This window comes from Tamandua tetradactyla, chromosome 14 (genome assembly GCF_023851605.1).
Source record: "Tamandua tetradactyla isolate mTamTet1 chromosome 14, mTamTet1.pri, whole genome shotgun sequence".
Classification (NCBI taxonomy): domain Eukaryota; kingdom Metazoa; phylum Chordata; class Mammalia; order Pilosa; family Myrmecophagidae; genus Tamandua; species Tamandua tetradactyla.
Genome location: NC_135340.1, coordinates 36173341 through 36200786, shown reverse-complemented (window position 1 = coordinate 36200786; position 27446 = coordinate 36173341). Strand labels below are relative to the sequence as shown.

Here is a 27446-nt window from a genome sequence, read left to right as displayed (position 1 = left end):
GTGTGTGTATGGTAAACGTTGTTAGAAGCTACTGGTGTGCCTGTTAAAACATCTGAATTATTAAGCTTATTTGATCTCATTCAAAAGCATTTTATTGGTTTCAACCTTAAGGCCTAAATGTCTTAAAGCTTAAGTAATGGAAATTAGTTATGAAGCCTTTGCAGTGAGCATAACAAAATGGGAAAGATATTCCTGTTTCTATTTGGTCATTGTGTTCAATCAGGCAATGAACCACCTAGCCCGCGCTTTCTCTTAAATTCTGAGTTGTGTTTTTTCTCAATCTCCCATTGCCCCTTCTGAACCTGTTTGGACAGTTGCTTGAGCTGGACTCAGCAATTGGTGCCCAGACAGGGATCTAATAAGGGAACTCTTAAAGCATAAAGTGAGGAGATGCTCCAGGGACGTCCACCGCAAATACTACAAATGAGCCTTTATGGGTTAAGCAGTGGCCCTTATCTATAAAAAAGTTAGAAGCTCTCAGTTAGTTCAAGAACAGTTTAAAGCAGGACATATAGAAGAATCTCATAGTCCCTGGAATTCTCCAGTATTTATTATAAAAAAGAAATCAGGAAAATGGAGAATGTTAACTGATTTGATAAAAGTTAATGCTGTAATTCAGCCTATGGAGTCATTACAACCTGGCTTGCCCACACCAGTTATAATTCCTAAAAACTGCTCTCTTATTATAATAGATTTAAAAAATTGTTTCTTTACCATACCTTTAGCAGAGCAAGATAAAGAAAAATTAATTTCTGAGCTTGTTCTTAATGAGCTGCCTTTATATAAAAATTCATATACATCTGAGTCAGAAAATATTCAATAAGAACAATGCCATTTGCATCGGTTTAGAAAAAGAAATAGAAAGACAACAGAAAAAGAAATAAAATGATAATAGGGAGAAAATAATAAAATAAAATAAAATAAAAAGTAAAAAATAAAAATAATAATAAAAAAAGAACAATGCCATACCAAACAAAAGTCAGTACTCATTAATGGGTCCTATGAAATTATAACAGATTGGTCCCCTAAAAGGCATGCAATTCAGGATTGTAGTTCTGACTCAAAATGTTCTGTTAAATTACCTTGGTTTAATCTAAATAATTGTTCTACTGAAATTTATACCAATGCTACAAATAAAATCTTGTGACAAGAAATAGGAATGGCAGCCCCATCTCCTTTTGTTAATTTATATCCTTGACAAACAGCAATTTGGAAACTGGCCATGAGTTCAGTTCCTATTCATATTTGAAAAAAAAAAATACTTTTTCAGAACTTTAAAACTGAAAATTCTTGTTAAAAACTATATGTTGATGTTTCAAATATGCATTAACTAAAGTATTTTAGGTATTTAACATTATTTTAACAAATTTAATTTCGATGGTAATTATATATGGTAAAATATTTATTTAAAATAATGACTTAAGTATAAAAAATATGAACAATGTATTTTTATCAATAGGAAAAACAGAATAGCTTTATCCTAAGATGAAATGAATAACTGTTACAAAATGAGAAAAACATAAGACAAAGCCTGAACTAATATAATAATTGCTAAGAGTTTGTAAAAATGGAAATTATGGTCAAAATCAAAATGATTTAATGAGTTTAAAATGACAACATTTTCTTGGACTCTTAGCCTGTTCTAATGAAAAGATATAAAAAAAATTTTTCTAAATAATCATGTAAAAAGCAAAAAGTCTGTGTTTTATCAAAATAACTTATGTTAACTTTTATCATGTCGTTCTCTGTATTAAAAATATTGATTTTCTCCTGGTTATCATTATACTGGCAAGAAACTGTTTCTTTTCTTGTCCTAAACCAGGTGGCTTAATCTATTAATCTAAATAGTATTGCTATAAATGGATCTATTAATGGCTAAAAAATATTCAAATCATATAAATACCTAAATTCCTTTAAGCGAAAATATTTTAATGCTTTGTCCAGTGTTTATATAAACTACTTATGTATAAACTAAATTTATCCCAAAATAACCATGGCTTATGTTGGGAGCAAATCAAATTCAAAAGCTAAATGCAAGGAAAAAATATACTTGTGGAATGTGTTCTATTCACCTGATGTTGCCATTACATGCAACTGATATTGCTATCACCTGACCTTGGTAAAAACCAGTTAAAACGTGCACTCTAGCTGGGAGGACTGGCTACCCTCCCAGAAGGAGGTGCACTTTAATAAAAATATCTAGGTCCCAGAAAGCTCCTCTTGGTCCCTAGCCAGTTTCCAGAGGACCCAACTGGGTCCGGTCATGTAAGCAAATTGGGATTTGACCACCATTAAGGGAAAATATCATAAAAACTACAGGCAATATATTTAAAATTACCAAAAATGCACAGCCGATTATAAAAAAATCCTCATTCCTACATTCCTTTTCAATCAATCCAATGAATTCATTTTACAAAATCTGGTCATTTACTAGGTACATGTCACTATTGACACTCTGCTTTCACTTCTGCTACCTGCCACTTTAGGGATTCTAAATTATATGTTACAGAATCTGTTTGATATTTTATAAAGAAATTCTGATTTATTAAACAAAAGGCAGTTAACAGCTGTGGCTGAACAAAATTTACAATTAATTAAACAATGCATTCAAAAAGGACAGCTTATTAAATAAATCTAGAAAAGCCTGTTGATTTTATTATTTTATTTACCTTGCAATCTCCCACAGGCCTATTTTGGCAAGATGGTGTTTTAGAATGGATTTTTTTAACCAAACAATCCACAAAAACATTTAAATACATATTTGCAAAAAATCATTTCTTTAATAGCCAAAGGTCACCAAAGATACTATCAATTAAGAGGAAATGATCCTAATCTCATAGTGTGTGATCTCACAAAGGGAGAGGATCAAAGTCTATTTATCTTCAATATCTGTTGGCAAATAGCATTAAATAATTTTAAAGGACAAATTGATAATCATTTATCTATGTCAAAACTTTTACAATTTCTTAATCATAATAATGAATGTGCAACTATGTGATAATGTTGTGAATTACTAATTATATATATATATATATATATATATATAAAATGGAATAATATGTTAGAAATGTTTTTGTTCGTTTGTTGTTAAATTTTTTTAAATAAATAAACTTTTACAATTTCTAAAAAGAACACAATGGATTTTGCCTAAAAGAGTTTAGGCTTCCCCACTGGAGGGAACTATTACTGTGTTTACTAATAGTAATAATAATGGGCAGGCTGCATATGTCACTCCAGGGGAAAATAAAAGTTGGAAAACACCTTATACCTCAGCCCAGCGCACTGAATTAGCAGTTGTAATTCAGGTATTGCAAAACTTTCTGAGATCTCTTAATATTGTTTCTAATTCTAAACATGTCTGCCAAACAGTCACTCACATTGAGACATTTGAAGGAGATGAACTGTCCCGAATGTTTTTACATTTACAAACATTAATAAAAAGTCAAATTACTCCTCTTTTTATCATGCATATAAGAGCTCATGCTAATCTTAAAGGCCTTTGTCATTACAAAATCAGCAAGCAGATGCTCTTGGGGGGGTAATTCAGGATCCCACAACATTTCACAAATTAACTCATATTAATAGAAAAGGGCTGCAAAAGAAATTTCCATCTTTAAGCAGCAAGCTCAGGACATTATTAGAACTTGTCCAACAAGTGAACCTTTAAATGCAGTCCCATTTGCATCAGGGGTTAATCCTCGAGATCAAAAAGCAAATGAATTATGGCAAATGGATGTTACTCGTATTTCACATTTTGGTAAAATGCAATATGTACATGTTATCATAGACACCTGTTCTCATTTCATCTGGGCTACCACACAATCTGGAGAACGTTTCTGTCATGTTCGATCACATTTATTTAATGCTTTTGCTGTTATGGGATGCCCTCAATCTAATAAAATGGACAATGGTCCTGTTTATAGAGGGAAGCATTTGCATACTCATATGACAGGAATTCCACATAATCCCTCTGGGCAATAAATTATTGAATGAACAAACCGACGCTAAAGCCTATGCTTATAAAATAAAAGGGGGAGATGATGATCAGGAGGATGATGTTTTGAAAATAAGTACACCTAAAGATCAATTAACAGAAGCATTGTTTACTTTAAATTTTTTAAACATTTATAATAATTCATCACAGACTTCTGCAGAACAACATTTTAATAATTTGGAGAATAAAAGTGATATGACAAACAGAACTGCAGCTGCAGCCGATCTATTGGAAAGATGTTAAAGATGAGTTATGGAAACCAGGCATGATAAAGGTGTGGGGTAGGGAATTTGCTCTTATCATTGCAGATGACGGAACCTCAGTTTGGATTCCCTCGAAGAGAATAAAACCCAGACATGTCGACCCGGACGAAAATAACTAAATGGGTAATGTATATTATAGGACATATAACTTTAATTGCTATACTTAACTATACATAGTTATATGTATAGTCTATATGTCTATATGTCTATACATATAGACATAACTATACTTATTGGGCTTATATTCCTAACCCACCTTTACTGCTAGCCCTAACAGGGGCCAATCCAACTTTACCAAAATATCTGAATACAAGTTTAAGATTCCCAGGTCCAGTAGATTCAAAGCTTCTAAACTACTTAAGGAAGAAGAAAAATGGCATCAAATTTAACTCTTTCATTTTTAGAAAGACCCATATGCATAGGTAATGAATTACCGTGTATGACAACAAATAATCAAACTACATGGTTTAAGATCAAGAATGATGCTTGTAATTACCTACATGTATATCCCTCTTTTAACTCTATGGAATCAAATGATACTTGCCTGTTAGATGGGAAAGAAAGTTGGAATTGATGGCAATTACGTCATATGGATTGAGCAGTTATCATAATTAATAATTCCTATGGAATTGTAAGAGATGCAACCCCTGTGGGGCTTCCCATCTCTAACTTGAAGATAACTGAGACTATATGGACAGGCAAGCTAAATCAGAGTTTAATACATAGAGGACAATTTGTGCCAAATCCATGGGATGATAAATATAACATTAATCAGAGAAATTTATGGAAAATTTTCCTAGGACCGGGATCAATTTTTGTAGCAAATTCTAGTAACTGTAACTTCTTTTAAAATAGCAGCCATAGACATTATATGCAAATATGTACTAGAGATCCATATGTATTTGTTAAAGTCATATGCATATAAGAAATCAAACTTTTAATTGTGAGAATTGTTTTCTATTCACTTGCCTCCAAGCATTTATGTTGCAGGAAAATGAGACTATTGTAGCAGCAAGGAAAAGAAGAGGTATGCTGCTGGTGCAGATGTCAAGATCCTGGTAATCCTCTCCAGAAATACAAGTCCTGATCCATTTGGCAAAAGAATATCTGAAAAGGACTAAGAGACTAATTGGACTCATTATTGCAGCTGTCATTGGAATCATTGGAATTATCACAGTGGCTGTGGTCTCTGGAACTGTGTTGCATCAAACTATACGGACACAGTATTATGTTAAAGAGTGGCATAAAAATGCCAGTGAACTATGGCATAGTCAATCTCATATTGATGAGCAAATTAATAATAGACTAAATGATATAGAGACAGCATTGGTTCATATTGGAGATCAAATGTATAATTTACATTTTTTTTACGAAGTTTAAAATGTGACTGGAATGAGAGCAATTTTGAATTAACCCTTTAAGATATAATCATTCTGAAATAGAATGGGAAAAGGTAAAAGGCATCTTTTGGGACATTCGGATAGTTTAAGTCTTGATATTTTAAAATTACAAAAGTAGGTATTAGAAATATCTCAGAGTAATTGACATATAACTGATGGAGATGATGTTATACAATCACTTGCCCAAAGCTGAAAAATCTTAATCCTGTTTACTGGTGGAAATCACATCAGTTTTTGACTACTATAGGCTTAGGTTTGGAGCTGTTTATACTCTTTCTCTTCCTCCTCAGTTGTGTCAAACAACAAATGTTCAAAGTAGCAAGCCGCACCACTAAGCAGAGCTGTGCTAACACTGTGATTCTGGCGAAAGCCCTGGGCTCCCTCCTGCATCAAAGTCAGAGAGCTTGACTGGTAGCCAATGATGGGTAAGACCCTTACTTCAGAGCCTAAGGGCAACCTAAGACAGGCACAGTCACCTTGGCTTATAAAATAAAAATGGTGAAATGTAGGAGCCAAGGGTTAATGGAAAACCTGCGGAATTTATTGCGAGCAACTGGCTTCAGAGTGGTGTCAGCAATAAACTGTGGAGACTGCTATCTGCTTAATTGGAGGACAGCCTGGGAGGGAGAGAATGTTTGTTTTTTTCTTAAACCCCAAGGTCTTGTTAGCTATCTCTTGTATGTAGGGAGTAATATGCTGAGAAGTAGGCACTCTGTTTTATCATGAAATGTATGTATGCTTTTAGTCACGTTAACCCTGCAGTACATAAGCAGGAACTAGTAAAGGATAAAGTTGTCTGCTGTCTGTTATGGCTAAGCTTCAGACCCCCCTGAACCCATCTGTCTCTTTCCTTCTGGCTTTCTTTCTTTCTCATCATTCTTTAATATCGTTTGAGCTCCGTTTCATAGGAAGCAACACTGGGGAAGAAATTTCCCTCAACAGTACTGGGCATAATAAGATATACCCTGTGAACAAGGGGAAAACTTCATGTTGTTTCCAAAAGAATGGGAGATTTCAACAAACAACTGTCCCTGCCTCACAGCCAACACTGAGCCCACAAAATAATCCTGGTTATAGAACCTTTAATTGATTATTGGTACCGTACCCTATACCTGGATCATAACAGAGGTAAAACTGTGCTATGTAACACGGATCCTTAACTATGGAAGGAAACTAGCCAAGACTGGGAGCTTGGCTTTGACTTGATAGTTGTTCTTAAGAGGGCAGTGGAGCCAGGGAATAGGTAGTGAACTCTGCAAGGTGGTCCCTGCAGGGCAACAACTCTTTGCAGTCTCTTCTAAAATCTTAGTGGGAAGGCAGCCTTTTCTCCCCAGAGCCTCCCTGCTGAAATCCAATTTAGAAACCCCAGAAGCTCTAGACTTGAGGCTGCACTTTGGTAGTGTGGTACAGCTTTGAGCCCTGAAGGGAGGGCAACAATTACAGGGCTGGTTCAGTGTGGAGGAATGTCTTGTGCAAAGGGAAATTATATCTATTGCGACGAGGTATTATAACAAAAGAACGAGGCTAGATCATTGTTATTATGAATAGCTACCATGATCATTCCAAAAGGACCATGATGTTGAATCCAAATATTTGTGGCCAAGCTTTACCCCCCAAAATCAGCTAGGGAAGGGTCTTATCCTAAACTATCATGGGAGGGAGGAAGATATTAATGCTGCAATCGAAACTTTATTGTGAATAACCACAGCAGGTAATAGGTTCATAGTGTTTTACATTCTTTGTAAGATTTTACTTACAGATTTTGCATTCTTTGTCCTTTTTAGTTTTGACAAGTGTAAAGTCCCTTGAGTATGTATTATTAATATTATTCTCATTTTCCTTTTTTTCAGACAATAAAAGGGGAGCTTAGAGAAAGATTATCTTTGTTCCTTTGGATCTATAGAGTTTTGAGGATGGGAATGTGTGGAAATAGGTCACATACTTAGGCTGTGACCTTTTACATTATATTATATATATATATATATATATATAAAAGGTCCATGGTGTATTAAGCTTGGCCATGGATTGGAAACGAAATGGGTGGCGAGGAGCTACCTCCTATTATTTTATTATTTTAAAATTTTATTATATTTTTAAATTTTTATTGATAAAACCAAACAACATAAAACACATTCTTAACATATTGTGCTGTTTTGAAAGGATGTATGTCCCCTAGAAAAGCCATGTTTTAATCTAAATCCCATTTCATAAAGACAGAACAACCTCTATTCAATACTGTATGCTTGAAACTGTAATCAGATTATCTCCCTGGAGATGTGATTTAATCAAGAGTAGTTGTTAAACTGGATTAGGTGACGACATGTCTCCACCCAGTTGGATGGGTCTTGATAAATTTCTGGAGTCCTATAAAAGAGGGAACATTTTGGAGAATGAAAGAGATTCAGAGAGAGCAGAGCAGAACGACATAGTCATGCAAAGCAGAGTCCACCAGCCAGCGACCTTTGGAGATGAAGAAGGAAAATGTCTCCCAGGGAGCTTCATGAAACAGGAAGCCAGAAGAAGCTAGCAGATGATGCTGTGTTCGCCATGTGCCTTTCCGGATGAGAGAGGAATACTGACCATGTTCACCACGTACCTTTCTAGTTGAGAGAGAAACTCTGTGTTTGCCACGTACCTTCTCACTTGAGAGAAAAACCCTGGACTTCATCAGCCTTCTTAAACCAAGGTATCTTTCCTTGGATGCCTTAGATTGGACATTTTTATAGACTTGTTTTAATCGGGACATTTTCTTAGCCTTGGAACTGTAAACTAGAAAGTGATTAAATTCCCCCCTTTTTAAAAGCCATTCTGTTTCTGGTATATTGCATTCTGGCAGCTAGCAAGCTAGAACACGTATGAACATTCCATACTTGGTGTGCAATTGATGGCTCACATGTCTTCTATTATTTTTTTATTTTTTATTTTTAAATATGGAATGCTTCACGAATTTGCATGTCATCCTTGTGCAGGGACCATGCTAATCTCTGTATTCTTCAATTTTAGTATATGTGCTGCCTAGGTGAGCACGTCTTCTATTATTTTTATTTTTATTTTATTTATTTATTTATTTTGCATGGACAGGCACTGGGAATCGAACCCAGGTCTCTGGGATGGCAGGCGAGAACTCTGGCACTAAGCCACTGTGGCCCGCCCTCTTATTATTATTATTTTTAATTTTTTTATTAATAAAAAATTACAGAAAGAAACATAAACATTCCCAATATGTTATCATTCCATTCTATATATATAATCAGCAATTCACAATATCATCACATAGCTGCAGATTCATCATCCTGATCATTTCCTAGAATATTTGCATCAATTCAGAAAAAGAAACAAAGAGACAACAGAAAAATAAAACAAAAACAGAAAAAAAAATCCCTTACACACCATACCCCTTACTTCTCCCTTTCATTGATCACTAGCATTTCAAACTAAATTTATTTTAACATTTGTTCCCCCTATTATTTATTTTTATTCCATATGTTCTACTCATCTGTTGACAAGGTAGATGAAAGGAGCATAGGCAAGGTTTTCTCAATCAAACAGTCACACTGTGAAAGCTACACCATTATACAATCATCATCAAGAAACATGCTCTTATTATTTTTAAAGGATCATTTATGTAGGAGAAGAATCAAATTTATTCTATGCAACTTAGGAAAGTTATGACTAGGAAAAGGGAGAGAGATTCCACTCAATATTCAAAGAGTTTTACAATAGAGAAATTGTTGACTTATGCTCCTGAAGTGTTGAAACAGCGGCAGGATGAATATTTCCCACGCTATAGAGAGAATCTTTGACCTTACGACCTCTTAAGTTCCTTTCTAATCATGTCATCTGAAACATTAAGGCTGTAGCTTGCACAAGTCTGAATAATGACAGTGCAGACCCCCCCGCGCACCATACTTCATGTTATAGTAGCTGTATATCCATCCATATCCATTTCTGCTGCACCCTCAGTAGGGTGGGAGCTAGGGGGTTGGGAAGTTAGGGCAGGCAGAGTAGGGAGATTTGACAGATCCCAAACAAATTTGGTAATACTTTACCGTCTCCATTCACCTGTCAGAGAAGGGCAACCTTTTACGCAGCAATTGAAAAATTTTCACAGCGCACCACAAGAAACTCAATTTGCAGAAAAGCTGACACCAGAAAATGAAGGGCATGACTCACTCAGGATGTGGGGAGTAGGGTTACAGAGGAACTTTGGGAACAGGGGGTTTGTGCGTGGAAGCCTGGCATGGAGGTGCACTCTACCATGAATGAAGTTTATGGACAAAGCCATTTGTTCTGGGAGAGCAGTTTAGAGGAGTATGTTTTGCGTGGGTAATAGTTTATGAGGAAAGTGGAGAAGAAGGCTGTGGAACTAATGATACGCATGGGAGCACTTGTTGAGTAATGCGGTTTGTAGAGGTCCAGGGTGGGGAACGGGAGGTGATTTGGTGCACTGAGAGGGGCCACAGGGGAAGAAAGGAAAGGAGACTTTGCTGTAGCCTTAAAAGAAAAAAACAAAAAACTACTTAAATTTCAATTTTAAAATAAAAATCTTATGTGATTATTAAAACAATAAATGCTAATATAGAACAATTGGACAACACAAAAAACAATTTGGGTCTTATTATGAGTATTTGTATTTTGTTCTTTTTTTTCTGAAAAATTTTAAATGTTTATTTCTTACTTCAGTTTTTTACTTTGAAAATCTTCAAGTCTATAGAAAAATTGAAAGAATAGTGTTAGGATTGTTAATAGACATTTCACCTAGTTCATCAGCTATTAACATTTTGTCACACAAGACATTTTTTTACTGAGCCATTTGAATGAAAGTTGCTGCAGGCATCATGTCCCTTCACTTTTACATAAATCAACATGCATCTCAAAGAGTAAAGATTTTCTCCTACATAATACAATTACCATTATCCCGCCTGGAAAGACCAATATTAATTAAAAAAATAATTTAATATGTTTACCTATGGATTCTAAATGCGTTCCCTTTTCTTATTTCTTTAGTTCTAATCTTAAGGATAGAATCTCAATCACTTGTTTTGCCAACCAGGTCAAAGCAACTTTTATAATAGCAGGAGTCAGAAAGAAACTCTCTGAGCATGAGAAACTGGGAGATCATCCCCTGTAGGCTCACTTTAACTGCTCTGCTCCAGGCTGTGAGCTAGATCATCCTGCGGGAGTCCCCCATCTCCCTCCTTTCCACCATCTTTTTCTCCCTCTCTCTATCTCTCTCTCCCTCTCTCCCCACCTGTTCTGTGCTAACTTCTGTGCCAGGGTACACAAGTAGACTTGGTCCCTGATCTCAAGCAAGTGTAGAAAAGGTAGTTACTCCTTGGAAAATGGATCCTTTCCTTTGCTCTGTAATCTGTCCTTTAGGAGCATCATGCTGATACGATTGCCTTATCCATCTGGTGCCCCTACCAAGGTATATGGGCTTCACATGGAAAAAGCCTGGGCTCCTTGGATCACTACTGCTGCCACTACCACCATTGCCTCACCAGAGTACTGGATGCAGTTTCGTGAAGAGAAAGCAAGCCCTTTCCCCTGGAATTTTAGCTTAGTTGTTCTTCCCGTGGGATGATTCTTTCTCTATGGAAAATATCCGGTTTACATATTGAGGGACACCCGAGTCTACCTTTATTTTTTTTCCAGGAGACTTTTTCTTTAAACACGTGATTCTCATTTTCATAGATAAAATCGACACATTTTTAAAAAACTTGTTTTATTCACACTCCACACAGTTCATTAAAAGTGTGTGATTAATGACTCTCGGTATAATCAGAGAGTTGTGCATTCATCACCACAGTCAATTTGAGAACATTTTCATTGCTTCAAAAACAAAAATCCCATACCTCTTCTGTCCCCGTTATTGACACTTAGCATTGATGTGGTACCTTTGTGTTACAACTGATTAAAGAATATTATAATATTACTGTTAAATCGAGACCATAATTTGTATTAGTTGTGTTTTTCCCATATACCACCTTATTATTATTACCTTATAATAGTGATGTACATTTGTTCTTTTCATGGAAGAACATTCTTATATTTAGCAACATGAACCACAGTCATCCACAAAAAGGTTCAGTATGTTGTACAGTTCCAAGTTAAAGAAAATTAAGGACCAATTTCTCTTATGAGTACAGATGCAAAAATCTTCAATAAATACTTGCAAATCAAATCCAGCAGCACATTAAAAGAATTATACACCATGATCAGGTGGGGTTTTATCCAAGGTATGCAAGGGTGGTTCAATACAAGAAAATCAATTAATGTAACATACCACATTTACAAAACAAAGAAGAAAACCCACAGGTTCATCTCAATTGACACAGAAAAGGCATTTAACAAAATCCAGCATCCTTCCTTGATAAAAACACTTTAAAAAGTAGGGGTAAAAGAAAACATCCTCAACATGATGAAGGGCATTTATGAAAAACCCACAGCTAATCATAATCAATGGTGAAAGACTGAAAGCTTTCCCTGTAAGATCTGAAACAAGACAAGGAGGCCCACTGTCACCACTGTTATTCAACATTGTGCTGGAAGTTATAGGCAGAGTGGTTAGGAAAGAAAAAGAAATAAAAGGCACCCAAATCAAAAAAGAAGAAGTAAAACTTTCACTCTTTGCAGAAGACATGATCCTATATTTAGAGAGTCTCAAAAAATCTACAACAAAGCTACCAGAGCTAATATACAAGTTCAGCAAAGTGGTAGGATACAAGATGGACACATAAAATAAGTAATGATTCTATACATTAGAAATGAGCAATATGAAGAAAAAAATTCCATTTAAATAGCATCTAAAAGAATGAAATATATAGGAATACATTTAATTAAGGAAATAAAGGAGTTGTACACAGAGAACTACAAAGGGCATTCTGTGTTCATGGATTGGAAGACTAAATATCATTAAGATAGTCAATTCTACTCAAAATGATTTAAAAATTCAATGAATTAGAAAATTAAATTCAAATTTCTAACAGCCTACTTTACATAAATGGAAAACCGATTATCAAATTTATTTGGAAGGTTAAGGGGCCCCAAATAGACAAAAACATTTTGAAAAAGAACAAAGTTGGAGGACTCATATTTCCTCACTTTAAAGCATGTTACAAAGCTACAGTGGTCAAAACAGCATGGTACTGGCATAGGACAGCTACAATGACCAATGGAATCAAGTTGAAAATTCACAAATAGATCCTCATATCTATGGCCAATTGATTTTTGACAAGGCTGCCAAGTCAACTCAACTGGGAAAAAAGGAGTCTTTTCAATGAATTGTGCTGGGAAAGCAGGATATCTATGCAAAAGAATGAAAGAAGACCCATATCTCACACCATATACAAAAATTAAGTCCAATTGGATCAAAGACCTAAATATAAGAACAAGGACTATAAAACTTCTAGAAGAAAATGTAGGAAAGCATTGGTTTCTTAGACTTTACACCCAAATCACTAGCAACAAAAGAAAAAATAGATAAATGGGACCTCCTCAAAATTAAAATCTTTTGTGTATTGAAGGATTTTGCCACAAAAATGAAAAGACACATAGGCAATGGGAGAAAATATTTGGAAACCACATATGTGATAAATGTTTAATATCAAGAATATATAAAGAAATCCTACAACTTTACAATAAAAAGACAAACAACCCAATTAAAAAATGAACAAAAACTTGAATAGATTTTCCTCCAAAGAGGAAGTACAAAGGTCTAAAAAGCACATGAAAAGATGCTCAACATTACTAGCTAGTAGGGAAATGCAAATCAAAACCACAATGAAATATCATTTCACACCCCCTAGAATAGTCACTATTAAAAGAACAGAAAACATAAGTGTTGGAGAGGATGTGGAGAAATAGGAACACTCATTCATCACTGGTAGGAATGTAAAATGGTGTAGTTACTGTGGAAGAGAGTTTGGCAGCTCTTCTGGAAGCTAAGTATGGAATTGCCATATGGTCCAACAATCCTGCTACTAGGTATATACCCAGAAGAACTGAAAACAGGGACTTGAATAGATATTTGCACACAGGTGTTCATTGTGGCATTATTCACAATTGTGAATAATAAGTGTTTAATATCCAGAATATACAAAGAACAGGGAAACAACCCAAGTGTCCTTCAGCTGATGAATGGATAAACAAAATGTGGTACAAACATACAATGGGATATTATTCAACAGTAAGAAGGAATGAAATTATGAAGCATGCAACAAAGGATGAACCTTGAGTACACTGTGTTGATTGAAATAAACCAGACATAAAAGGACAAATATTGTATGATCTCGCTGCTAAGAACTAATTAGCAAACTCATAGAATTAGCATCGAGAATACAAGTTACCAGGAGATAGATTGGTGTTAGAGAATGGGGAGCTGTTGCTTAACTTGCAAATAATTTCTATTTAGGTTGATGGTAAAGGTTTGGAAATGGATGTTGGTGATGGTACTAGATGGATTTCTAGAATAAAAATTAAAAGATAAAACATAGGACAGTAAAACACAGTGAATCCTATTGTAGGGGATGGACTATATTATTTAATAGTATTTCATCACTTGTAACAAAGGTAACTATTGTTAAAAATAGTACAACTATAAAAAAATGCTGTTATCAGTTGTAACAAATGCTCCATGCCAATGCAAGGTGTGGGTGGCGGGGTGGTACATAGGAATCCTGTATTGTATGCATGATGGTGTGGTAAGCTCACAACTTCTCTAATAAAATAACGAAAATATTAGACACATTTTTCCTAGGTGTAAAAATGTAAAAATTGAGGTTTGTGAGCTGATTTCAACATTTCAGAAATATCAGTGGAAACCACACATTTACTCTAAATAAGGTTTCAACATGCTAACTAGGACTAAGTTTATTGGATCTCATTTGAATTATATCAAACCTTTGTGGCAACTCTGGCTATTTCAATCTAATCAAAAAATTTTTTTAATTTTTAAAAAATTTTAAATTAAAAAAACTTACTTATTTTTGGTAAGTTTTAAAATGTTAATACAAACAGGAAAGGTGATATGATGATTTATAAGTAAAACAGTACATTTTCCTCAAAATTTGAAATTTTTGGCACCATGGCGCCTTGAAGGAGTATTTGCTATTGATGCAAAGAAACACCACCCATCCCCACTGCATTCCTCTCTCCCAGGCCCAGGCTGACTCTACTTGTTCCTGATTCCCTCCAGAATCACTGTAGGGGGATGACAGATGCAAGGTCCAGTAATTTTCACTTGCCTAGAGTCTCACCCCAGGTCTCCAACACTAACCGCACCCCTGCCGCATGCACCCATTTCTGCTTTCACTTCAGCTCTTAGAGCATTCCATGCTCATCTACTTATGACAATACCTGACATGCCTAGACCCATACTTGTTATGGTTCAGCTAATGGGCCAGTATTTGGGGTGGGGTTGGCTTCCCTGCACTCAGAGCTGAAACAATGCCACCTGAGCACTTTATTTCCTGGTCTCACTCTTCCCTGAAGCCTTTGGTGGTTTGCAGACTCTCTCAGAACTGGGCAGGCAGACAAGGGAAGCAAGGTGGAGCAGGGAGTGATTTGAACTGGGTACAAACAAAACAAAACAAAACAAAACTGCCTGAACTCACTCATCCTTCACTTCCTTCCTCACAGGCTTCCCTTTTGTAATTTCCTTCCCTCTCAAATTGCTTTTATTTTATTTTTAAACCTTTTATTATGGAAAATCTGAAACAATGCACAGAAGGAGAGAGAAAAGTATAATAAATCCTCAAGTACTCATCATCCAAGTTCAACAATAATCAACATTTCCCCATCTTGTTTCATTTCTCCTCCAGATTTTATTATTTATTTGCTCACTTTTTGCTGGAGTACTTTAAAGCTAACTATAAGGTTACCTTTAATCCCTCTCTGCCTCCATGTTCAAGTAAGGCAGAGGAAATCAAGCATCATGAGCTCAGCACTCTCATCACAACTGATGAAGCAATATTAGTATAATTATATTATTTACTTGCCTGCATAGTTTAAATTAGAGTTCACCCTTCTTTGTGTTGTACAGTTCTCTGGATTTTTAAAAATTTTTATTCTGGTAAGGTATATACAGTTGTCATGGTCAGGTTCATGTGTCAACTTGGCTAAGTGGTGGTGCCTGTTGTTCAGTCAGACAAGCAGTGGCCTGTCTGTTATGATGACATTTCATGGACTTAAATCATGATTATGTTGACTGCATCCACAGCTGATTGCTTTGTAATCAACTAAGGGGAGTGTCTTCTGCAATGAGTGATGCTTACTCTTATAACCAGAAGGGTTTTAAGGAGGATTCAGAAGAGACAGTCACTCTTCCTGCTTCAGCCAGCGAGCCTCTCCTGTGGAGTTTGTCCAGACCCTTCATCGGAGTTACCAGCTTCACAGCCTGCCCTATGGATTTTGGACTCTTCCCTTCTCATGGATGCCCAGACAGCCTCGCCTGAGAGTTTGTTGAGGAACTTCATCAGAGTTGCCAACTTGCAGCCTGCCCTACAGAACTCAGACTCTACATTCCCATGGTTATATGAGACACTTTTATAAATTTCATATCTATGGATATCTCCTGCTGATTCTGTTTCTCTAGAGCATCCTAGCTAATACAGCAGCCTAAAATTTCCCATTTTAACCACTGCTAAGTATACAACTCAGTGTTGTTGATTACATTCATAATGTTGTGTTATCATAACTGCTACCCATTACAAAACTTTTTCATCACCCTAAACAGAAACTCTGTACCAATTAAGCATTAACTCCCTCTTTCTTATCCCAACACCTGCCTTTGAATTCTAATTTTTGACTATGATTTGCATATTCTGATAATTTCATATAAGTGAGATGATGCAAAATCTGTCCTTTGGTGTCTAGTTTATTTCACTCAACATAATAACTTCAAAGTTCATCCATGTAGTTGCATGTATCGGAATTTCATTCCTTTTTATGGAGCACCATATATTATTGAGAAGTCCACAAAATTAACTTCTTTCTTGTCATTTTCTTAAGAAATCTCAGATTAGACTTTTAAAAGCCCCTATTATTTGCTATCCTAATTTTAGGAAAACAAATCCTAAGAAGTCCTTTCCATCAGATTTCACAGCAGTACTTATAAAATTGGATGGATTTCTTTTTCTCAAGGTCACCACAATTTCTTAAGGTTCTTGGCCTGCCAGGAAATAACCTTCCTTACCACCTGCAAAGTTGGCATACTAAGTGAGATCTGAGACAAGATTTCTGGGAGGATTTTGTAAGTACTGGCTCATCATAACTGATTAAACAAGAATTGTTTCCAAATATGACATTCTAGGCAAGGCCTTGGTTGTGTAATCTACTTTTCCAGTTATATCCCAGGTAAAAAAGGAGAACAGATTCTTACTGAGAATAGGAAAATAACTGTATCATCTTGACAAGTAAGATAACTGAGTAAGAGTTTCTGAATTCTTAGCTGGGATATATGTATCAGGGAGAATCAGTTATCATTTTTGAGGGGAGGAAGGGACTGTGCTGTTCTTTCAAATTATGTTTTCAATGGAGAAATACATAATCTGTTTACAAAATAGCTCTTGAAAAATATAAGAAGTTAAGATAGTGTAAAACAAAGCAAACCCCAGTCCTGAGACACATGTCATGTGAAAGCAACCATCTGATCTCCAGGTTATGAAAACTAGAATTAAAAAGTCACTACACAGCTCAAAACCTGTTTTGTGACTAATCTGACCAAAAGTAAAGCTAATGAGCAAATGTGTTGGAAGAGCCTAGAGATAGACTTGCAAACCTGAAATTGTGGGAGAAATAATTATTGAACATATAAACAGTATTTTGTACCCAACTCTATAATAATAATTACTAATGATTATTGAGAGCCTCTGTTCAGAATATGTTTTAATTCTTAGTATATTAAATCATTTAATCATCACAAAACTCTATGAGAAAACTGAGGCATAGAGAAGTTAAACAACTGGGCCACTCGCTTGTGGTGGAGCCAGTTCTTGAACCTAGGTGACTTAGATCCATAACTGTATTCTTAACGCTAATGCTATAACAACTCCATAATACTGGTGGGCATTGCCTCCAAACAACTTTCAGACAATGTTAATGAAACCCAGGCAAGGATTCAGAGAAAGAGCAGAGTGAGGCTCTCCCTGGAGTGTGGGTCCAAGCACAGAGCCTGGAAGAGAGGAATACCACCCTGGTGTGCAAGAAAGCATGTGCTAATGAGATTTGATATTTATAGAAAAGCTGCTATGTGCTGGCCCCTGCCATGAGCCTTTTCATACATTATCACATTAACTTCTCACAGTAAGCTAGTAGGGTAGCTTTTATGTTCACCATTTTGTAGATGAGAAAACCAAGAATCAAAAGGAATTTGTTCAAGGTCACACAGGCAAGAAGTAGCAGAACCAGAATTTAAACCCAGTCTGCCTGGCTCCAAAATTTGGCCTATACCATTTTTATGCTGGTGGTCCCCAGAATCACCATAATTGCTTTTAAAGTGTATAGTTTTCTGTGTTTCATCCTGGACTATTGACTGTGAATCTTTGGGTGAGGATCTGGGAATCTGGGTTTTACGACACTTCTTGAGGAATGCTAATGCCACCAGTCTAGCACTGGTCTAGACTGACATTTGGAAATCAGTGCATGATATTTCCTATCCCTGCCTCATGTAGAAAGATGCTGATGAGATTAGTGCAGACTTTTGGACAACCTATTGCACAGGACACTCATCTCTTTTGTTTCTCCAAGGGAAGTCTTGGTGTTTGATTGTACCCATTCTATTTAGTTACCACCATGTAAGATGATTCCCAAAAGAGATGTGCCATTGTCCTAGGTAGGGGACCGAAACAGAGAAAAATATAAAAGTCTACCCTGCTAAATTGAGGGTCTGCCTTCTATTATACTGCTATTGATAAAGTGTCTATGCACCCAACAAAGGCTAAATTCCTACCTATGTACCATCTTCCATCCTTTTCTCTCACTCAAAGTCATTGCTCTAGCAATTTTCTCCTCTCTCTCCTGCATCATCCATTTTTTCCTCTCTACTAGGTCTTTGGTATTAACAGCAAAAAAAAAAAAAAAAAAAAAAAAAATCCCCCCAAAAAACCCAAGCTGTTGTTTTTCCCATCTTAAAAACAAACAAAACAAAATCAAACAAGAACAACCTTCTTTTGACTCTCACTCATTGGTTCTTGGCTTTAAATATCTAGCCACATGCTGATGCCTTCCAGATTTATAACTCCAGCTCAAACTCCTCTCCTGAACTCCAGACTCCTATATCCATAATATTCAAATGTCATTTGACATGTCAACTTGTAATTTTAATAGATATGTTCAATTAATAAGCATCACCACCAGGTGGGGGTGGTATGGGAGAAAGACTGGAAAGAGTTACACCAAAATGTAAACAACAGTAGGATGAGGGTGTTTATGTGCATTTTTCTCTATCCTACCATGTAAAACTTCTATAATGAGAATGTGATACTCTTAAAAAAACTTTTAAATATAATTATAGATTCACAGAAAGTGCAAAGATAGTACAGAGAGGTCCCATGTACTTTCAGGTTTCCCCTCGATGGAAACATCTTACATAACTATAGTGTAACATCAAAAGTAGAAATTTGACAGTAGCATAATGTGTGAGTTTGTGTGTATTGTATATAGTTATATGTCATTTTATCATGTGTAGAATTGAATAATTCAATCACACTGCAATCAAGGTACAGAATATTCCATCACCACAAATATCTCCCTTGCTCTACCCCTTATAATCACACCCACATCCCTACCCACCACTATCTAACCCCTAGCAACTACTAATCTGTCTTCCATATTCATATAAATGGAATCATACAATATGTGACCTTTTGATATTGGATGTTTTTCTCTTGGCATAATGAACATAATGCCATTGAGATCCATCCAGGTTGTTGTGTATATCAATAGTTCATTCCTTTTTATGCTGAGTGGTATTGCATTGTGAGATAGCTGGGAGCTCAGTACCCCAGAAAAAAAACATGTCATTACATTTAATCCATCCCTGTGGGTGTGCCCCCTCTGCAAATAGGACCTTTTGATGAGATCACTTCAGTTAAGGTGTGGCCCAAATGAATCAAATGGGTCATAATCCTATTATTGAAGGCCCTGTAGGAAAGGTCACAGAGAGAGAAAGACATGGGAATAGCCAGAAGCTGGAAGTCACCAGAACCCAGAGGAGAAAGGAGAGGCCACAAGGTGCACTGACATGTGACAGAAAAGCCAAAGCCCAAGAATCCCTGGCAGCCATCTCCAGAATGCCACAGTCTGCTGGGAGAAAGCATTACCTTGATGATGCCTTGATTTTGGACTTCTCCTACTCTCAAAACCGTGAGCCAGTATATTCCCACTGTCGAAGCAAACCCATTGCATGGCATTTGTTTTGGCAGCTAGGAAACTAAAACCAAGGCATGCATGTTTTGTTTAACCATTCACCTATTGAAGGACATTTGAGTTGTTTCCAGTTTGGGGCTATTATGAATAAAACTGCTATTAATATTCATGTACAGGCTTTTGTGAGGACATTCTATGATGATTAAATTCATGCTTTAACTTGGCAAGATTATGGTGTCTAGTTGTTTGGTCAAGCAAGCACTGGCCTGATTGTTACTGTGAGGGTATTTCATGGCTTTATATCACTGGTCAGCTGATTGTGTTTATGGCTGATTACATCTATAATTAACAAAGAAGATTGCTTTTAGCAATGAGAGCAGTCTCATCAAATCAGTTAAAGGGAGAACTGATGATTATAGCAGTGAGAAAATAGAATTTCTAGCTCTGTTGCAGATAGCCAGTTTCTCTTGGAGAATTCAAAATCACCTTCATAAGTTTCCAACTTGTGACCTGTGATGGGGAATTCAGACTTGCCAATTCCCATGATCACATGAGCTAATTCCTATAAAAAAATCTCTTCATATATATATATGTGTATGTATATATATACATATATGTCCTGTTGGTTGTTTTTCTCTGGAGAACGCTAACTAATACAAATACACTTTCATTTCTCTGGGATAAATGCCAGAAATGTGATTGTTGGCTATATGGTAAGTATATGCTTATAATTTTTTTAAGAATCTGCCAAATTATTTTCCCGAGTGACTGTGCTGTTTTATGTTCTCACCAGTGAAGTATGAAAGATCCAGTTTCTGTTCATTTTTGTTAGTATTTGATATTATTACTATTTTTTCTTTAGTCATTCTGTTAGATGTGTAGTGATATCTCATCACTGCAGCTCTCTGCTCTCTTGCATTCTGCCGTGTGAACTGTAACTGCCTCGGCCTCCTCAGCCCCCCAGCTTTATCTCCTGTGTCTGGGTTCTCCCTCCTTGACAGACTCTGCCTGGGTTCTTCCTGCCTGTTGTTCTCTTGGAAACTCTCTCTGGGTAGTAAGCTGGGGCAAATCATAGGAGTCACCGCATTTGTTTCCCATCTCTCAGAGGTCACTGTCCTTCACAGCCTAATGTTCAATATCTTGAAAAACTTGTCTAACATGTTTTATTCATTTTTGTGAGTTTCAGGCAAACTCCAGTTGCTGTGTTTCCCTCTTGACCAGAAACAAAAGTCCATATTTTAGGTTGAGTTACAATGAGAAATAGCACTTAGACTCTAAGTCTCAGATGGCTTCACTGCCAGTTTTCTGATCAGGATGTCTGTTCTCTCTCTCCTCTGATAGTAACTAAAACTCAGAGAACTCTGATAGTAACTAAAACATCAAAACTGCCACTACTTATCCGTAGCATCTGAGGCAAACGTTAACCTCTTTGAATGGCATTTTTCATTTTAAAATGAAGGGCCAGTCTCTACAAGCCTTAATTTCTTCTCTGAGATTCTAGGATATTATTTGACAGCATCTAGGAGAAGCTGAAAGGAATGTTGGTGATGGAGCATGTGTTGGTAATTGCCGTATAACAGCAGCAACAATAGTACTAACACATTCAGCTATTTACATGTATTGTCTCATGTAATAGTCACAAGATCTCTATGAGGTAAGTGCTACTATTCTCCAAATTTAGAGGATGAGAAAACTGAACCTCAGAAAAGGAAGCAAAACCAAAAACCTGTCTGGTCTAAAGGTTAAACTTAGACTACTGATGTAGGTCCTTTCGTTGTATTCACTCACTGTCCTTCACAGCCTAATGTTCAATATCTTGAAAAACTTGTCTCTTTCAGTGATCCCTGATGGTAACCAAAACACTCCAGTTATAAAGAGGGTGATGCGTGGAGTTGAACATGCTTTCCTGATGATCCCAGACTGCTACTGGGCTCAGCTGAAGATTCTTTATTCCCTCTTCATGTTGCAAATAGAACCTTAGCAGAATGAATGGGCAGAATGGACTTCAAAAAGGTATAACACAAGCAAACTGTAAGGGTGAAATAGCATAAATGCCTAGCACAAAGTAAGTGCTCAATATTACTTAGCAATTATTATTACTGTAAATTATAAACATTTGCATGGCAAAAGGTCAGCCTGATGGACTTTGCGGATGACAGAAGTGCCTCCCAGATCACCATTTGAAAATCCCTGCCTGAATGATTAAGGAAAATATCCTTCCAAAAGACCTTGTCTGTGTTTTGAGATGATTTTTAATAGTGTTTTAATAGTCTTCAGAGTGCTTTTAAAAATATCATGATCTCAACTTGAGCTAAAAAAAGTGAACCTTCGACTCGACATTGTAACCCTCCTGGTTTTACTCAGCCAGTCTATAGGGACTGACAGTGGTAGTGCTGCTTCAGTTATTCTCTTATCTAGGGCTCAATGATCAGATTTTTGAAATCTAGATGTTCTTATGGGAATGTGGTTATTGGTTGGAGGATGGAGAGAATGCATGGAAAGTGGAGGACTAGGATAGCTCTCACTGGGTTGTTTGTTAGCAGGAGGAAAGTAGCAGGTCAGTTGTTTGGTGTGTTGTTGTTTCATTCTCATCCCACTTTTTTTTCCCTCATAGTTAAAACTAATAAACAGGGCGTACTCAGGAGTAAAGAAGAGTTTAGTAATAGAAGGGATCTGGCATGATTGGGATGTTAAATGTGAAAATTTATGGTTGACTCAAATACTCCAAATCTTCACGTGATATCATGATACAGCTGTAAGATGTATAAAATCAAAATACCCATATTGGACAGATGATCCAAATTAAGACCAAAGAACTTAACATTCTAGATATGATGGGAAAGGGTTAAATGAAGTACAATTGGAGGATGTAAGGAAATGAGTAGGTTTGAAATTTATGGGCAAGGTCAGACTGCTATAAACCACAAGAGTGGGTTTAACTAAGAAGCGGAACAATTGATTGGCAAAACAAAACTGTCTGTAGTTTCCCAGGCTGTGAACATTTCCTGTCTTGGATGTCTGGATCTGCCTCAGTGCCCACATAGCCTTATCTCAAAGTGCTTGTAGGAGCAGGAAGGAGAGTTGGCTGAGTGAGTTTCTTCAGTGCTGGGCGTTGGGGGTAGGAAGGGAGGGGCCTTAGGAAGCCAGTCTGTGTTTAAAAGCACGTAGAGCACAAGGAGATGATCCATTTTTTCTGCAGACCAGTCTCCTGGTTACTACTCAGAGAAAGGAAACCCTGGGAGGGAAGAACTTGGGGAAGGGGAGAAAACAAGAATCCTTGAAGGTACTTAGGTGTGTAGGTAAGTCATAGTGGACTTGGGTGCCCCAGGGAGCAACTTGGGAAGATTTCTCTCTCTCTTTATTGAAAAAAAATTTTTGAGATGTTTTCAACTTTTTAGAAAAACTGCAAAAAAAAACAATGCAAAGAACTTCTGAATCCACATACAGTGTTTTTTAAAAAAATTACCTGCATTTGTTTTATCATTTTTCCCAGTCTTTCTCTGTAAGCACACATGTACACAGATACATGTAATTTATTTCCTGAACCATATGGGAACAGGCTGCATCATCCTTCCTCACCCCTTAATACTTCAGGATGTATTTCCTAAGGTTGGTCTATTTGCAAATATTAGAGCATAATTTTCAAATTCGGTATTAGACATTGACACAGTGCTTTTATCTAATCCACAGACTATATTCTAACTTTATCATATATCTCAATAATGCACTTTATAGCAATTTCTTTTTTTCTGGGAGGGAAGTTCGATCTGATGGGAGATGGGGCTGGCTTACCAGGACAGAGACATCTGCCCCTTTCCTCAGCTCTCACTGGGTTGTTTGTCAGCAGGAGGAATGTAGCAGGTCAATTGTTTGGTGTGTTGTTGTTTCATTCTCATTCCACTTTTTTCTCCTCATAGTTAAAACTAATAAACAGTACCATAAGGAGTTTAGAAGAGTTTAGTAATAGAAGGGATCTGGCATGAATGGGATGTTAAAGGCTTAAAATGTACAGGGCTCCTATTTGGAATGAGGGAAATGTTTTGGTAATGGATGGTGGTGATGGTGGCACAAACATTTGTGAACATAATTAACAGCACTAAAATATATACCTGAAATGATTAAAAGGGGAAGTGTTAGATTATATGTATGGTAGCAGAATAAAATTAAGAAAAAAAATCCATGGAATTGCATCATACAAACAGTAAACTCTAAGTTGGACTATGGACTATACTAACAGAACAATTATAAAAATGTGCTATCATCAATTGTAACAAATATTCCACCCCAATGCGGTGTGTTAATAATGGAGTGGCATCTGGGAATCTCATATCTTATGCATGATTATTCTGTAAACTCACAATTTCTCTAATACAGAAAGAAAGAACAACAGCAGCAAAAAAGATGTAGCTCTAGCAGGAGACTGAGATGTGAAACTTTCCCCTAGGCTTAGTATAAAAGTGAGAACAGACAATGACACCTTTTCTATTCTTTTTGATATTTTGGAAGGAGAGTAGTTAACAAGGAGAGTAATAGATATTGGGATGACCAAAAGTAAATTTAGAGTAAGAATAAACAGATAGCCTTTTATGGGAATTTTAGTCCTTCATGGAGAATATGGCTTTCTACAAGAATTTCTTTCATGGAGAGGGTGACACTGTACTTGTTTTCTTGACCTTTCTCTTTGGTTATTTGGAACTCATTTCTGTTTAAGAGTGAATTGGGGTCAACTTTCCTGGTCCCAGTTTCAGAAATGCTCCCCCTGGTCATCTTCCTGCTCTGTAAGATTTACACCTTATTGTGCAGCAAGAAAGACTGGCTGTGAGGGACAAGAAAAATGGGAAAAGAAAGAGAAAGGATCTCTTCCACAACAGGAGTGGTGTAGGTGAAAGGAGAAGTGACACTCCCAGGGACTAGTTCCTGAGGCTCAGGGAATTCTAAGTTCTTTATTGGAGCCAATTTTTATTTCAAATTCGTCTTCCATCTTCCTCCTCCCCTCCAGGAAAAATGAAGCTGACTCTAGTGCAGATCTTTTTTGTGATGCTGCTGCTGCTGCTGGGTCTGGGGATGGGCCTGGGCCTGGGGCTTCGCATGGCCGCAGCAGTCCTGGAAGACAGTGACCATTCATTGAATGAGTTTTGGTCCAGTGACTCAGAGGACAAGGCTAAAGCCACCGAGGAAGGAGTAGGTGTCCGAACTGCAGACGCCCTGGTGCTCAGTGACACAGGAGTGGCCCAAATTGACTGGCCAGAAGAAACGGTCCCCAACATAGATGAGGTTGGGAGCAAGATGCTCAGAGTTGAGACTCTCTCTCAGAACAACAAAGATGACCTTAGGCTTGACCTGACCTCCAGAGAATGCAATACCATGATGGCAGACAAGATGAAGGAGCACAACCATACCTGCATAGCCCATTATATGTTCATCCATGAGGATCCAGACACAGTCAAATCTGTCTGTAACAGTCCTGCCTTTGTCTGTGAACTCAAGGGAGGCAAATGTCACAAAAGCTCCCGCCCTTTTGATTTGACACTCTGCAAATTGTCCAAACCAGGCCAGATCACTCCTTACTGCAACTACATAACTTTCATTTTGGAAAAGTTCATTATTATGACCTGTAATGATATGAAGTTCCAATTAACCCCTTAACAGTGAAGGAAATCATCCTATTTCTCCTCTTCCTTTTCCACTTCCCCTTATCCATCTTGCCTCTCCTCCTCTTAGGTGTACTGTAGAGGTGGCCCTAGGAAGAGGGGCTGGACTATGCTTTATCACTGTGCCCTGAAAATAGAATCCCTCTGTGTCCTAGGAGTCAATCCACTTGAGTTTTGTCCCTGAGATTAGAGGTGTGAAAATAGGGTCCTGATGTTCAATCTCTCTAGGTTCTCCATTTCTCCTGGTCCTTGCCCTGAAAAGAGACAGCGAAGAGCTGTTCTGGCTCCTGACATGGTCTTGGTCATCAGTCTGTTTCCTGGTCTTTGGATGTGGACTGGAAGAATTGATGCCTCCATTACCCATGTCCTTCTTCAGTGCCCTGTTCTGATCTTTTAGTGCAAACATAAAGACCTCCTGTGCTTTGTCTAACTGCACATCTCTGCTGTGGATGCTATTAAAGTGACTCTATCTGTGGCTACAACTGGAGAACCCTGTGTGTCAGATTTCTCTTTCTGAGCTTGGAAAAATATAGGGATCCAGGCTTGGGATCTGTTCTTAAGGTACTGTGGTAGTACAGACTACAAACATGTGTTGGAGCAAGGGCAGCACTCCTCTTTTCTTAACCCAGTGGACACCTCTTACCTCTAGTACAAACAGAAGGACACATGCTCTTTTTTCAGGCAAAAAATTTATTCATTACCCACAAGTGAGTAAACAACTCATTCCTAGGAGTGCCAGTGGTACATTGGTCTTCTCTTGCTTCTTCCCAAAGGCATGGATCCAGGTACTTACCAGTTCTCCTTTGCTTCAAGGATGGTTTAAGTGTTTTGTTGTTGCTGCTGTTTTTAAATTGCAAGTTCTCTCCTCTCTATCCCTTGTCAGTTGTGTGTTGTTGATAGCACTGCATTGAATGACCTTCTCTGAGCACCTAGTCTGAGTCCTAGCCATAGTTTTATATAAGTGCATTATTTGTCTTTATTGTCTCCCCTCACCCTGTCCTCTGGTAATCTTTTCTTCTATATCATCCTCCTTTTCTCTTCTGTGCTCCTCCCCTAGCCCCTCAACTTTGTCCTTTTTGTGCTCTTGGCTTCTTTTTCTCTCTGCCCTTTTGCTTTCCTCTCATCTTCTACTGCCTGCCTCTCTTTATTCCTTTGTTTCTTTTTTCTCTCTGTCCTGTTTTCCTTTTCTTCTTCTTTTTGGACCCTACCTTCACTTTCCCTGGTTATTTGAAATTAATTGAAATAATTGAAATAATTAATATGAACCAGAATAATAGGGTCAATTATTCTATGCTAAGTAGGCAGGAGATGATCAAAGAGCTCTGGTATAAGAAGTTGGAGGGAGGGTGAATTGTGACAGTAAGGCAGCAGAGAGTCATTTTTCCAAATTAGGTTCAGAACTCAGAATAGTGCTCATATTATGTGCTCAATAGATATGGAAGTAATGGGATCAAAGGAAGTCATATTTTTAGTCAGCACCTCTTCTTCCCCTTTGATGTTTGTCAGGGTTCTGAAGAATAAGGAAGCTGGCAAAAGAACAATATCTGCAGGGAAGGGATTGGGTCTACTAGGGGAGGAAATAAATTTACGAGTTGAATGACTAGAGTATGCAGATGCCTAACCTCAGCATATTTCCTCTGAATTCAGGTCTGTGAAGAAATAGTGTAGTGAGACATCCTACAGCAGGGGAATGTGAGAAAATGGCTGAAAAGAGTCCCCCTTTGACTCGACTTTGAGATTTGCTTTCCCTGGAATTTTTCTCTGTTTCATC

General features: G+C 37.1%; 1 protein-coding gene and 1 non-coding gene across 2 annotated transcripts; one reads left to right on the top strand and one right to left on the bottom strand.

The window, feature by feature from the left end:
* Nucleotides 1-8581: 8581 nt before the first annotated feature.
* On the bottom strand, nucleotides 8582-8684 carry LOC143656620 (U6 spliceosomal RNA). The gene has a single exon (XR_013162536.1). It is a non-coding gene; the product is annotated as a U6 spliceosomal RNA (small nuclear RNA).
* Nucleotides 8685-23225: 14541 nt separating this feature from the next.
* RNASE10 (ribonuclease A family member 10 (inactive)) lies at nucleotides 23226-26146 on the top strand. The gene is made up of 2 exons (XM_077126540.1): nucleotides 23226-23323; nucleotides 25024-26146. Exon 2 carries the CDS (start codon nucleotides 25029-25031, stop codon nucleotides 25668-25670), a length of 642 nt encoding a protein of 213 aa, XP_076982655.1. The 5' UTR covers nucleotides 23226-23323; nucleotides 25024-25028; the 3' UTR covers nucleotides 25671-26146.
* The last annotated feature ends 1300 nt before the right edge of the window (nucleotides 26147-27446 follow it).